The 15,313-nt window shown below is 36.6% G+C and overlaps 1 protein-coding gene across 1 annotated transcript; it reads left to right on the plus strand.

Annotated features, from left to right (window-relative positions):
- The first annotated feature begins 1,153 nt into the window (after positions 1–1,153).
- cars2 (cysteinyl-tRNA synthetase 2, mitochondrial) lies at positions 1,154–14,249 on the plus strand. Its single transcript, XM_053476463.1, has 15 exons — positions 1,154–1,760; positions 1,839–1,889; positions 3,195–3,312; positions 3,452–3,523; positions 4,083–4,188; positions 4,891–4,971; positions 5,259–5,388; positions 7,407–7,540; positions 8,248–8,315; positions 10,120–10,186; positions 11,508–11,646; positions 11,747–11,870; positions 12,484–12,582; positions 13,449–13,679; positions 13,952–14,249. Exons 1-15 carry the CDS (start codon positions 1,540–1,542, stop codon positions 14,018–14,020), a joined length of 1,710 nt encoding a protein of 569 aa, XP_053332438.1. The 5' UTR covers positions 1,154–1,539; the 3' UTR covers positions 14,021–14,249.
- Positions 14,250–15,313: the final 1,064 nt, after the last annotated feature.

Consider the following 15,313-nt stretch of genomic DNA (forward strand, 5'->3'; position numbering starts at 1 on the left):
ATGCTCCTTCTGACACAACCCTCTAATTTTATCTGGGCCTGGGACCGGCACTGCATTCACTGGCTGGGGTTTGGGCATTGGGTGGGAATTGAACCCAGGCCTGCATGAATTCATTAAATGCTTGGGAAGATGTCTGACTTCATCACCCATATTATAGCAGTTATAAACAACATTTTCTTCACTGTCATCTGCTTTTACCTCTTCCTTGAAGTAAATAAGTCCAAAACCCACAGCTTTGACAGTGTTGTCAAAGATAAAATCCCATGTCTGAAAATTCCTGACCATTGCAAAGTGCTGACGCATGTTGACTAACCACACATCTTTAGTCTTCAAAAAAGCCTTAGCAATACAAGTCCATGTGAATGAGTTGCTTGCTACTATAATAAGCAGTATGCACAACACCAGACCATGTAAAGATCCAAAACTTGTAAACTTGTTGTAAGATCTACAAACAGTTCACACTTTAGGGCAGCACAGTGGCTCTCCAGGCTCCCAGGACGGTTCTAAATTTGGGTTTTTGTCTCCTACCACCTAACAATTCAATATCAATTGGCTAAGATTAAATGTATAGCATCCCATCCAAATGTGTATTCTCATCTCAGATGAGTTCATAAAATAAGCTTTGTTTTCTCCATGCCTCAGATACATGCAGGATACAGAGGTTACTGAAAGAGAGTGAGTCATTATGCATGATACACACAAGATATGCATAATAAAACATATAATAATTATAATTCTTATGCTAGCTTCGATTTAGGTGGCACAGTGACGTAGTGGTTAGCACTGACACCTTGCGCATAAGGGGGCCTGGTTCAATTTCCGCCTCCAGTCTACTTGCATGAAGTTGGCATGTTCTCCCTGTGTTTGGTGGGTTTCCTCCAGCAGTCCAAAGACATGCAGATTAAACCAATTGCCTTGCCCATAGTGTGTGAATGAGCGCATGAGTGTGTGTTTTCTGTCATGGATTGACACCCCAAACACGGTGTACCCGCCTTGCGCGCTAAGTCTTCTGGGATAGGCTCGTGTATACAGTATGAAGTGGTATAGACGCTATGTAGTTTCGATTTAGGACTTATAAGGATTAGTTTTAACATATCTGGCAACCATAGAGAAAGCGAGCGCGCCAATGAGGGCACACGAGGGCAGTGAAGTATGTTTTGTATGTAATTAAAACAAAAACCGGGCCGAGTAAAGCTTGGCAACGTTTCTCCTATGTCAAAAATAAAACCTTTATATTTAGTTGTCCTTTACAGTTACAAGAAGGTATTTTTGTGTATCATATTATGTACACTTGATTGTTAGGCTGTTTGAGATACAGCCGTGTTGTGTGTGTGTTGCCCCGGCAAGCTTGACTGTAAGCCGCCATCTTGAATTCTCTGTCAACAAGCTGAGCACGAGTGAAGCAGCCTGATCACTGAGCCTGGGCTGTTTTTCTTTATGTCATGTGTCGACCTGCCAGCTAAAAATGCTAGAGATGCAAACTGAAAGCTACAAATAAGTCACATTGCACGTGTTTCATTTAATCACAAGGGCGTGAGAATGAAGCCGTGCGTAAGTTTGATCAGAAATGCAGTCTGGAACTGCAGACTCCAGGTGAGCCATAGAGCAGTTCAGACAAACCCAACAGTCCGGACCCTGTGCATGGAAACAAGGAACAAATGGACCCAACCACCTGGCTGTGATACTGGAATAAAAACTTTCAACAGTCTCACCAAACAGAAGGAGCCTCTGGTCTTGGCCCAAGAGGGAAGAGCCACCTGGTAAGGAAGATTTAGAAAGTTTTGGATAAAAGTTCAGCTGTATTGTACAGATTTAATTGTTTGATCTATGTGTAATAGGTACAGTTGTGGACCCACCGTTTATGATCATGCCCATCTTGGTCATGCAAGGTAAGTCAGTACACTGACCAGTTCTACAACATGACTGTCTTAATAATAGGGTCATTCTACAGAAGAGGTGGAATGTAGGTGATAAAAATCTCCTGAACTGTATTTCTTTTCCCACACATAATAATGTATTTTTATTTGTTATACATTTAATAACTGGTGTTACTTCTCTTTCTGTTAACACCAATGACAGTAACGCTGATGACGATAATGCCCATGACAATTTAGAGAGAAAGAAAAAAGTTACTATTTACTTACATGTGTAAAACTGCATGGTTTTCAATTATGTCGAAATAAATTATTTATTAGATCTATCAGGTTATTTTGTCTATTTTTTGAGTTATAATAATAAAATAAGTAACACCATTGACAGATTTAAAAACTTTGCATAAAATTGCTAAATAAATAATGATATTTTGAAACAAATGAAGTGTTGACTGCTCTTCATCTAGTGACTGATGCAGGAACAATGTTAAACTGTCAAATGTATTTTTGAATAAAACTCTGGAAATGCATTTTAAAATGTAATTCCAATGACTTAGATTTGGGTGACTGATATTTATTTCATATTATTATATGAAATATCAATCAATTATTGTTTCATGATTTTAGTGTTTAACTTATTTTTATAATAAGTAAAAAATTAGTAAAAAAAACAAAAAAGATTGATGTGAATCAGATTTATTTCATAAAAAATATATTTAAATAAAAAGTATATATAGAGATAGTATATTTCATATTTAAAAGTACATGCTAAATTTTCTGAATACCTAAAAGTTATGTATCTGTTATTTAAATTTAAGTGAATTTTGGCATCAGCAAAACTAAGTGACAACACTTTCCACCATTTTTGCAGAATGAACCAATAATAATATATACTGTAAATAAACTATATGGCCAAAATCCTGTGGAAACCTTACTATCACACTGATATGTGTGTTTTGGCACAATGTTTGAAGCACAGTTGTCTAGGCTAATTTCACCCAAAGCGAGGTTTGCCCATGTTGTTTAGTAAGAAATTGAGGGTCATGCACATAAGTATTCCTGATTTCAACCCCAGTAAAACACCTATCTTTGGGATGAGCTTGAATGCTCAATGCTCTCCAGGCCACCTTTCCTGACATTACTGTCTTTATTAAAGCTATTTCGACTGAGCAAACAGCAAAGACAGGAAAAGATTTGGTTTGAGATGTTCAAAGTGTTTTATGGATGGGTGTCCACATATTTTTGGCCTTATAGGATACAATTCTAATATTTACTGACTGGTTGTGTTTGTCTAAATGATTTTCGTACTATTCATGTCAAAAGCTCCTACGTCAGATTTGACATCCTGCAGAGAATTTTAACGCGGCTATTCGGGATAAACGTAACTCATGTCATGGTCATCACCGACATTGATGACAAGATCATACAGAGAGGTTTTGAGGCAAGTACTGTATGATTAGACCGTCATTGTATTTAAAAATTGAACCATTCTTAAAGTATAGTAAAGGAAAATAAATTGACCCAGACATTCTGGTTATGCTGTCATCTCTGTTTGAACTAATTATTGTTCATCTTGGTAGGAGAAGATCTCACCGCTTGTGCTTGCCAGAATGTATGAAGAGGAGTTTAAAAGAGATATGCTGTCCCTGAAGGTCTTAAATTTTAATCTAATATTACATACACATGCTGCGCATAGAAATTAAATCTTTTTGCTCTGTCATGTGCTGCAGAACATTTTTCTGCCATAGTTTGTGTCCATATTTTGCCTTAAAATCTAGACTCACTGTAAATTAGCAAATTTTTTAAAAATAACCTTTTATCTGATGATGCTTTTGATTGGAGTGGTCTCTTCCAGAGTGACCCCCATCCCGTACATAGTGCACAAGTCTTCACTGAATGGTTTGTTAACCATTAAAAATGTTGTATCTTAACCCACTTGAACATCAATGGGGTATTTTGTAGTGGCCGTTTGTAGAGCTCCCCACCACTAACATCAAAACACAAATTGAGAAAATATGCTAATTGACAGATGTGTTTTCATCTCTCCAGCATAGTTTCAGTAAATCTTTGCCAGGCTGTTCTGATGGTTTATTTGATTTCCCATTAATCTTTCACCTGTCTGTAGATAATTATGCACATGTGAAATAATAGTTTATACTATTTTCAATATGTATTTAGTGGCATAAGTATGATATTTGTTGTGCACTTTAGGTTCTCCCACCAGCTGTGTATATGAGAGTTACAGAGAACATACCTCAGATTGTAGCTTTCATTGAAGGCATAATCAGAAATGGCCATGCTTACATAACAAGCCAAGGTCAGTTCTCCCTATTTATTGCATCTTTAGCACGCATGTAATGGTATGCTACTTGATTGTGTACACAAACTTGGTTGACATACCAGGGGTAATCAAGTTTATCCAGGACTTGTGCGTAAATTTCTCGTGAATAAAAGCGTAAAACCAAATGACATTTACAGAAGACGTCATGCACAGTACGTTGATGAGACTACACAGTACGCCGCTCCAAGCCATTTCTACCTATTTGGGCCATTGAAGGAGTTCTTGGGAAGCCAGAGTTTCAAACATGAAGATACTTGATGGTATCCAAACACTAGTGAAACACTGAGATAAGTGTATTAGTGTGGCAGGGGATTATATATATATATATATATATATATATATATATATATATATATATATAAAAAAAGAGAGTTTTTAATCTCATAACTGTGTTCTGTTATTCTGTTTAATCAAAGGTCTTGGTTTGACTGAAGTGCCCCTTGTACAGTATTTGCTATAGACATGTGATCAAGTATTAGGAAAGAGGATTGCCTGTGGATAAATCCTAGCATATGATAAATGTAAATCATTAAATGTTTAAAAGAAACAAGCTCAGACTTTGGCTTACGAAATGACCTCTGAACATCTTCTGATTTAATGATGGAGTTTAAGTTATTTGGAAACAATTTATATGAAGGCAGCATATATGAAACAACCCAGTTTTCACTTTTAACACAGGGGACGTCTACTTCGATACTCAATCCATTGGCAGTCGTTATGGCAAGTTTATGAACGTAGGAAATGCTGCTGGGGAATCAGGTAGGCAAACATTGTACAGCTTTAAATAAAATTTCAACAAATATATTTCTTGTATATTAAGAAATATATGAAAGTGTACAGCTTATTCGGTGACCTAACTCAAAAAGTAACTTTTCATTATTGATTTCTGGATTACATAACAATTTGCTTCAGGGATTTTGTATTTTTTTTCCTTCTAAATCTTATGTTCTCTATTTTGTACTTTCTACCTAAGTGGGCATGTTTTTTTTGTAGAGTTGGTACAGTTTTGTCTTACTTGGTGATTCAGATTGATTTTCATCACACAGGGAGCAAGGATAAAAGGGACCCCCGAGACTTTGCCCTGTGGAAAGCTTGGAAGCCCCTTGAACCTTTCTGGGAGTCTCCATGGGGAAGAGGAAGACCTGGCTGGCACATTGAGTGCTCCACTATTGCTAGGTAAGCACATCTTTTGTTATCTAATGATCTTTTTAATGCCCGTCTACTTACATTATTGAATATTCATGCTTAAGTAGGTTGAATGCAGCTTATTTTTCTGTAGAAGAATGTATTTATGGTCTTAAACCCAGCATCTGTATTTTAACACCATGCCACAGTTCCATGATCACAATGTAGATATTGGTTTATTATATAAAATAAGTAATATAAAATGTAAAATAGATGTGTTGCCACCACCAAGCCGATTGTTTTCAATAACAGCATGTGCCAAAGTGTGTCATTCCTTCAAATTGCAGCAGATTGCCAATGGAAAATTTTTTTAATTGTTAATAAACTGTAGTTTTTAATTATTTATTGTCGTATTTAATCTCCACAAAACAAGTTAGTTCCTGTTTTCAGTTATGCCAACAGCTGTAAGCAGTCATTTGCTCGCCCACCTGTCTTGTTTTCCCTTTTCCTGAGATTAATATAACCAAAACCACCCCCACAGATTTGTTACTGAGAAACCTGAAAACTCAATAGGAATGTCCTGATGAATTTCCTGCAGTGGAAATGTCACTGACTGTTGCAAAAGTATAAAATTCACTGCCCGGCCCCGCCAAAAAAAAGTAGTGCACTCGCTGTAATATTTTGTTGGACCGCCTTTTGCTTTGATTGGGGTCAAGGCATCGTTTTGATAAGCTTATGGAATGGCACAACATTTATTTCTTGTTTTGATGTGGAGAGTCAGACCGCTGCGTAAAACCTTCTTCAGCACATCCCAAAAATTCACACTGGGGTTAAGGTTTGGACCTTGTAGTGGTCAATCCATGTTTGAATATTGGGGCACATAATGATGCTGAACCTTGACCTGACCAACAGAAGCAACAGATAACACTGCCCCCACAGGCTTGTACAGCTGGCACTAGGCATGTTGGTTCCAACACTCTGGAACAGGTTACATCTGGCCTCATCAGACCACATGACCTTTTTTTTTTCCCAGTGCTCCATAGTCTGTTCTTTATGCTCTATAGCAAACGAAGCCTTTTATCTGATTAGCCTCATGGATAAGTGTTTTTTTTTTAAGGCTACACAGCTATTTAGTCCCAATCCCTTGGGTTCACCAAGCGTTTAAGTGATCTCCCATAACGTTTATTAGGATTTATGATGTTTTTCCAACCACATTTCTAACTCAAAGATGAGGGGTCAACACTATCCTTAAGTTTTAATAATGCGTTGGACAGTTCTTAACCTAATATGAACTGCAATTCTTGTTGTTGAAATTGTTTCAGCACTTACCTTAGTTTTTTTCCTTGATGTAGGATAATAATTTGACCCTCTTGAAACAGAGTAACATCTTTGCCACGACCAGAGGATATATCTTCTGTGATGGTTGTTTCAGAAATGAGAAGCTACTCACTGCAACAGTTAAATAACTTGTTGGCATCTGAAACATGTTAATCACTACAGTAATCATCCAGTGATATTATTATTATTATTATTATTATCTAGTGGAATTATTATAGGAAGGTTCTTAACCTTTTGCTTAGTTAAATCCAGGTGGTAACTTTTGGCTGGGCAGAATATTAAAATGTATTTATACACTGCATTGTTTGCATCAAGATCCGTCCCATATATTTCATTGTATATATTATATGGTTTGTTTATTCCTACATTTTCTTTATTTCTGCTTTTTCTCTCAGAGCTACCAAACTAATTTTGTAGCATCACTGCAATGACAATTAAAATCTCTTAATCGTACTTTTCTTTTTTTTTTTTCAGAAAATATTTACTTTACTTTTCTAACAGGACTTGCAAGCTTTTTAGTGGTATGGTCAAGTTTTTTAGGAAAGGAATAATATGTGCATAATACAAAAACATGTGTATACTGTATATTTGTAACATGCAAGCAAGGAGAGCCTACTTTCATGTTCTAGATGGTTTTGGGTTAAATATTGGTTATTGTACTTTGAATTCTTCCTGCTGTTCAGTCTGGACCTCATGAGATTTAGCTTGAATTTGATTGGCTTACTCGACAGCTCTGTGTTTGGGAGCCAGTTGGACATTCACTCAGGAGGGATCGACCTGGCCTTTCCTCACCATGAGAATGAAATTGCTCAGTGTGAGGCCTATCACAATTGTGACCAGTGGGGGAACTACTTTCTGCACTCAGGTAAAGGCTTGTAGTTATAAACAGTCCATTTCAGATTTTGGCTACACTAGTGTGGATGCAATAAAAAATTTAAACGCATCATTTAAAAATGCTGAACAGGGTTGTACATACTGTATATGAAACAGAGATCATGGTTTATTTCAAAACAGAGGATGAATATTTCTGGCTGCTATTGTTGGTGTGGTTTTGGTTGCTCTGCTGATCTTTGGATACTTTCGTGTATGCGCAATTCACACCACTTTTACACTCAATTTAATGCCCCTGCTTACTGATACTGCTCCATGTCTTTAGGTCCTTATTAATTCTTTGTTTACATTCATTTACATTTAGATTCAGGCATTTGGCAGACGCCCTAATCCAGAGCGACTTACATTTTTAACTCATTATAGATCTGAGCAGTTGAGGGCCTTGCTCAAGGGTTGTGGGGTTTGAACCTGGGACCTTCCGAACTGTAGTCCAATGCCCTAACCACTCAGCCACCATGATCTAGTTCTAGTCTTCTTTATATTTTCTTTATATATTATACACACACACATAAGTAGGTATTCAAGTGTTCAATCCTACAACGTCCTTGATAGTTAGCAAGGTGAAATATAATTATGTCTTAAGTAATGTATAGAAGCTGAGTGCTCAGCCCTTTTAGGAACCACACAAATGTTCTTTTTGTCTCCCAACATAACCATTAAGCTTGTTATTATTTTTTTTAGGGCACCTACATTTAAAAGGCAGCACAGAAAAGATGTCCAAGTCCTTGAAGAATTATATTACAATAAAGGTAGGTTGCTTAAAGTGCATTAATGGTAATATACATTTGGTTTGCAGCTTAATTATAATGTAGTTGTGAATACATAGTAGAAGCTATGATTATTTTTTACTTAAATGTACATAAAAAAGATAACTGATATTGCAATTACTTTAAGCTTTTAGTTTCATTCTACTGTCCACATTTTCTTTTCTGGCACAGAAAAGAGGCTTGCTGCTAATAAAAGCACACGAGGGATATGTAGTTTCAACACAGACAGTAGGCTTGGATGGGGGAAAGCTTTAGGCTTAAGGAGGGGTGGGCGACAAGGATAAAAATATCATATCAAGATTATTGACGATATTTAAGATAGAAGATATTTCTGCAACACATAATATGCGTGGTGATGTACAGTGCGCCTTACAAAATTAGAATATTGTGGGGAAAGTTTTTTTTTCGTAATTTAATTTAAAAAGTGAATGTCTCATTCATTCTAAATTGATTACACATACATTTAAATATTTCAAGGCTCTTTTGTTTTAATTTTGATGATTATGGGTTATAGCTCATGAAAACCAAAAATATAGTATCTTAAAATCTATCAATATTTCCTAAGATATAAAAAATTATTTACAATGCAAAAATGTCCGAAATTGACATTTATTTAGGCACTCAATACTTGGTCGGGGCTCCTTTAGCGCGATCTACTGCATCAGTGAGGCATGGCATGGAGGTGTTCAGCCTGTGGCACTACTGAGGATTTGTTGAAGACCAGATTGCTTTGATAGCAGTCTTCGGCTCATTTGTGTTGTTGGGACGGATGTTCCTCTCAACAATGCCCCGCATACTGTCTATAGGTCGGCCAATCAAGCACAGTGATATTATGGTCAGTAAACCAGTTAGTAGTGATTTGGGGTCTTTGTACAAGTGTCGAGTGCTGCTGGAAAAGGAAATTGGTATGGCGGCATTGACTTTGGATTTAATCAAACACAAGCAGATGACATGGCACTCCAAATATTTACTGACTATGGGAATTTCACTCTGGACAGCAAGAAAATTGGATTCTGTCCATCTCCACTCTTCCTCCGGACTCTGAGACCTTGATTTACAAATGTAATCTGAAAGGAGGATGTTGGACCCCTGAGCAATGGTACAGTTTTTTTCTCTTTAACCCATGTAAGACATTTCTGAGTTTCTCTAGTTCAGAAGTGGCTTGATACTAGTAATGCAACAGTTGTAGCCCATTTCCTGAAGATGTCTGTGGATGGTGGCTCTTGATGCATCGTTTACAGCCTTGCTTCATTCCTTGTGAAGTTCTCCAAAGTTTTTAAATCACTTTTTCTCATCTATCTTCTTAAGATCTTCTTAAGGCTGTGGTCATCCCTGTTGCTGGGCACTTTTTTTCTTCATATCACAACTTTTTATTCCATTCATATTTCCATGAATATGCTTCAATACAGTACTCTGCGAACAGCCAGCCCTTTCAGTGCTGATCTTCTGTGGATTACTGTCCTTGTGTAGGGTTTCAATGATCGACTTTTGGACAACTGTAGAGTCAGCAGTCTTCCCTACTCGTGTCCTAAACTATACACTGTATGAATAGTGATTTACTCAAACTCGAAATAAAATATTCTAATATTTTGAGATACTGTATTTTCATGAGCTGTAAGTTGTAATCAGCTAAATTTAAAGAAAAAAAGAATGTGTGTTTGCTCACTAAATGCCAATAATGCAATAGAAGCATAAACATTTAAATAAAAATGTCAAACCTAAAGCTTTCAGTAATTTGATTAAATCATATTTTATTATTTATGTCTCTTTTCTTTCCTCTCTGTAGGAATTCTTGCAATCATATACTGCCAATGAGTTTAGGCTGTTTTGCCTGTTAGCCAAGTACAGATCAGGTAAGCTTTATTACCATATCTACATCAGCCATAGATATAACTAGATATTACTAGTGGTGACACCTTCAATACCAAACTTTTACTGATGCAATGTCTGCGTCTGTAGGACCCGAGGTTAAATTCAGCTAATCAGATTTTTTTCTCGGCTGTTGTATCTGGTTGCTGAACACTATGGACTTTCTTGGAGGCATTTTAAATTCAGACAGAAGACTGAATAAGAAGGCAATCTGATTTTGGATTGTGTGTTTTGTTATTGGGGATATTTTTCTCCTAGATGCCGGCATGAGTTACGGCAACCTTACCAGCACAACACAGGTGTTTTTGATGTTAAACGCCCCAAAGATCAGAAGTTTTTGAAATATAATAACATTCTGTCAAATTTATTAAAGCCAAAGATCAGCTGTATGATCAGGTGATTGCCCTCTTCATTCAGAAGGAATGATGGTTGGATTTAAATTTCATGAGCTCATTATTTAATTTGCTTTTATTGTTGTCGGTTGTTTGTTAGAATAAAACTGTTACTGTTTTGCCCTTGGGTTATGTAAGGTGCATTTTAAACTTTTGATTGTTTAGTAGATCATATTTTGAGTGTCTGTGGTATCTGTGATATTTCTTCATTTTTATCAGACATGTAACACTATTTGTTTAAGGAAAGATTCACGCCTATGATGGGCGCATGGCTATCAGAACACAGTGACACCTATCCTATTTAAAAATGAAGGGATGTCATGCTGCCTTATTATTTTCATTAGTTAATGTTAGCTATATACCCTGTGTCCCTGAAAGACTACTGGCAGGTTGGCGGTTACTCAACCCATGAGCTGAAGTTGTAGACATCAATCAACACACCTTAAACTTCCAATCAGTCTTTTTGCTTTTGATCGGTTATCTTGCATAATATACACTTTCCTGATTATTGGATCTTCAAGCAATTACTTTCAACCAGAGTGCACAGATATTCTTTCTCCACACTTGGAGAAAAAAGTAGCAGATCGCTCCAGCAGTACTACACCTACACTGATTTATTATTCACAATCAGGCAGCATATTATATGTTGCTTGATTGTGAATAACATGTATTTCACTGCATACATAACAAACAGAGATTATATAGTCAAATTACAATAACGGTTTAGTTGCCCTTGGTTTCTTTGGAGAGAGCTCACTGTTTTGGAGCTCAATTCTGAAAGACATGATTCGGTACTGGGTGTAATGGCTGATGTGAACAAAGGCTGATGTGAAAAATTTTAAATTACTGCATTACAGCTAAGAGGCAGGGATGAAAATTCTCCACTTATATTCCCTCTCTTTTTCTTCCTCAGCTATTGATTACAGCGATGCTAGTATGAATGAAGCTCGCTCTGTATTATCCTCCATCTTTGACTTTATCCACAATGCACAGGCCTACATGCAGGGGCATCTACAATGCCAAGACATAAATGAGAGCTTTTTATGGGAGAGGTAGGTCCTTCTTTACTGCTGTGTGTATTAAATATGAATTAAAAGTACTTTTTTCTTTTTTTTTAGTTTTTCATTTTCAGTCCAATTGTGCCTTGCATAGATTATCAGTAACACAGGCCACAGTGCGAAATGTACTTGCAGACGACTTCGACACACCAAAGGCAATGGACTCGATCATGAGCCTCATTCATCACGGAAACTGTCAGCTTCAGCCTGTTGTCAAGGTAATCTCATAGGTGTGTCAGTCGGGAAAACATTATATGTTGTTACTCTGAACCTCGGTCAAAATCCAGTAACATTTTTATTTTTTTACTTTGGATAAAATATAGTTTTTTTTTGTCCCCTTCCTGTACTCTTTATGAGAAAGGCCAAAAGATAGGCCAAAAGCTTAAAGTTGAAATTAAAAATCAAAATGGGAAAAATGTGATCCAGGAAACAGGAATAGTTTTGCTTCTGATCTGGTAATCTCATGGTATTTTCACGCACAACCATCTAAAAGTGCCTCGTTGATGATGAGAGAAGTCAAAGGAAGTTGTCCATTGTATTGAGTTGCCATGAAAGCCATGCTAACCCAAATAACTATTATTGACAATGGTGGTGAGCAGAAGAACATCTCAGAATGACATGTCAAACCTTAAGGTGGACAGCTTTGACAATAGGTACATCAGGTTTCACCCCTTTCAAGATCGAGAATCTGAATCTATCACAAACATGAGCTCACCCAAACTGGACAGTTTGAATTTCATTATTATGTCTTTGCTTTAATTCACCGTATTGAAATGTACACTCTGTTTCGAATATAATGAGATTTGCTTTTCGTCTTCTGCCTCTTTACAGATTGATGGAAGTTCTAGGAGTCCAGCTGTGTTTGGCGCAATGCTGTCTTACATCAGGGATATCCTGGATGTCCTTGGAGTTGACTTGGTGGATGAAAAGGTCAGAGGTCATTGCTGTTAGTGGTTATACTTCTCAAAAAATATTGCAAAGCATACCTTGCAATTATTTAGGAAGCATAGCAGCCTTATTCACAATACCAGTGCTTACTACAACCCAGTCAGGTTTTTACTTGTTCTGTTTAGGCAGAATGATGAGACATGGGAATGTCTTTGGCATATTATGTATGTAAGCTGAAGAGAAGCAATACATCAGTAAAAAAACATGGTGTTACAGGAAAATAATGAAAAATTTGAAAAACAGAAAAAATGTTGAGCTGGTGTGGTGAAGCTATAAATGAAATCAGTTTAACTTTACCATACTGAAATTGATTATTTTCCTGTAACAGCATACCTCTAAGTGTTCTGCTCCTCTTTTTATCAAAGAGTTTCACAAACCAGGTCTCTGTTTAGGTAATACACCTGTTCCTAGTGGGGCCCTAGAGTTTGCTCAATTTTGCCATCTTGTGGAGTAACGAAGACTAGATCTTATTTTCATGTATTGATTTATTTATGGTCCATAAGACATATCTATGTAAGAAGGTTAGGACTTTAAATTAATTTTGGTGGTTTATTTGGAGTGAGTTATTACTGAAGAAATTATAGCATTTTCAAATAAGTGCTGTGGTAACTACTGTGCTCTTATTGGCAAATTAATCAACACCTTCTCGTTACAGATTGCTGTGGCATAAGGGTTTGTAATCAAGAATGTTACAGGGAACCTTAAACACAAAAACCACCAAAACTGAATCGCACAATATTTTCTTTCCTTCTTTCTGATTTTCAGTTTCAACTTGCACATGTAAAAACAGGTGTAGAAAACGCAACTAATAAGAATTTTACAGAGAACTGCATTCTATCTTTTTTCAGGAGTCGTGCAGTGCTAAATCATCCAGTATTTTACACAATGTAGTGGAGCAGCTGGTGCACTTTCGTAGCGAGGTTCGAAACTTTGCTCTCTCTGTGGACGACGAAGCACATCAGGACCATCCCACCAGCAAACTGCCTCACAGAAAGAAACCACAGCGAGACCGGCAGCCCTTGCTGAAGGCCTGTGATGCCCTTCGCAATGATCTAATGCCCTTGGGAGTTCACATTAAGGTACGACACTATTATTTTACTTTCAAAAAAGAAAGTTTCATTTATTTCCTTGGGAGATTTCTCCTGGGAATTTTTGATTTATTTAAGAGGATATGGAAATGCAAAATTATGTTTTGATGTTCAGGAACACCATTCCAGCGCTAATTAATTACTTAATTAATTCTTGGCATATGACTTCGTATAACTTTTCTACTCGTACTAAATCAAGTCTGTAATGTTAAGGGTGCATGATTGTAAATGCTAAATGACAGACACATGTATTTTTGTTTCAGGACAGAGGAACGAACTCCACTTGGGAAATCAAACTACAACAGAAGGAGAATAGAGACAAAGAAATCTAACCTCCACTCTAGTCAAGTATTAAAAAATGGATTAGTTTTTGTTGTTGTTAATTGATCTAATGTTAATTTTATTTTATTATTATTATTTTTTTTTAATGCTTAAAGGGTGAACAGGCTTTGCTTTCTTTGAGGCCACTACTGACTCTGTCAACTGTTAATGCAACACGTTTTGAATCATAAGTTATTTTATGTTCCATCTGCAGAATAAACATTGCTTATATTCAGCAGACATCTTTTTATCATTTGCTTCTGTCTGTTTTAAATCTCTATATTTTTCAGACATTGTTATTCAGAGGTAGAATGAGTATTCATCACAAAAGTAATTGGGGGATCTTGCTAGAAAAACTACTTAGTCATTGTATGACGAGCATCTCATGATGGTGTTTTTTTCTGCATTTGAATCATCAGGTTTTTTTTAGTGTGTATGGCTAACCTTCAGAATGCTTACTTACAAATGTATTATCTTAATGACCTCAAGCTCATTTTGAAGAATGTTTCTGTTTTTATTTTCCACACAAGCCCAGTTCGAAATGCTGTTCGATAACTTAGGTGGATTTTTCTTCAGTTTTATTCATGTAATTTCACATTCCTTTAAGTGATCTTTATGCTTTATCTTTTCTTGGTACACCATGACCTTCACATGGCCCCAGATGTTAAAAAACCAAGTGGGTTTAGATCTGAGGATCTCAGAAATCTCCATGGTTACAGTGACCAATCCAAGAATTTGTAAACTCTTGATTACCCTGTATATATAGAATTAGGCAAACAAAGCACCGTGCAAATAAGAGGACAAGACAGTGGATTACCATTTGCTGAATAAATAACTATTCCCACATAGATAACTCACTCATTCACTCTCTAAACCGCATTATCCTGTATACAGGGATGCGGGAGGCCTGCAGCTTATCTCAGATGACTTGGGGCATAAGCGGGGTACACTCTGGACGGGGGTCAAATCTATCACAGGACACACATACACTTTCACACACTTCGGGCAATTTGGGGAATGCCACTTAGTCTATTCTGCATGCAAACTTCATGCACACGGACCTGAAGGGGGAAATCGAACCCGACCCTAGAGGTGCAGGGCGAAAGTGCTAAGCACTAAGCCTTCATGCTGCCCACATAAATAACAGGCATAAATAGTTTTTATTATTATTATTATTATTTTAAATACATTTTATAGAGTACTTTAAATACAAAATACACTAGTCATGCACCAGATGACTTAAAATTTATATATATATATATATATATATATATATATATATGTGTGTGTGTGTGTGTGTTTTT

The sequence above is a fragment of the Clarias gariepinus genome, chromosome 18 (assembly GCF_024256425.1).
Source record: "Clarias gariepinus isolate MV-2021 ecotype Netherlands chromosome 18, CGAR_prim_01v2, whole genome shotgun sequence".
Lineage (NCBI taxonomy): Eukaryota > Metazoa > Chordata > Actinopteri > Siluriformes > Clariidae > Clarias > Clarias gariepinus.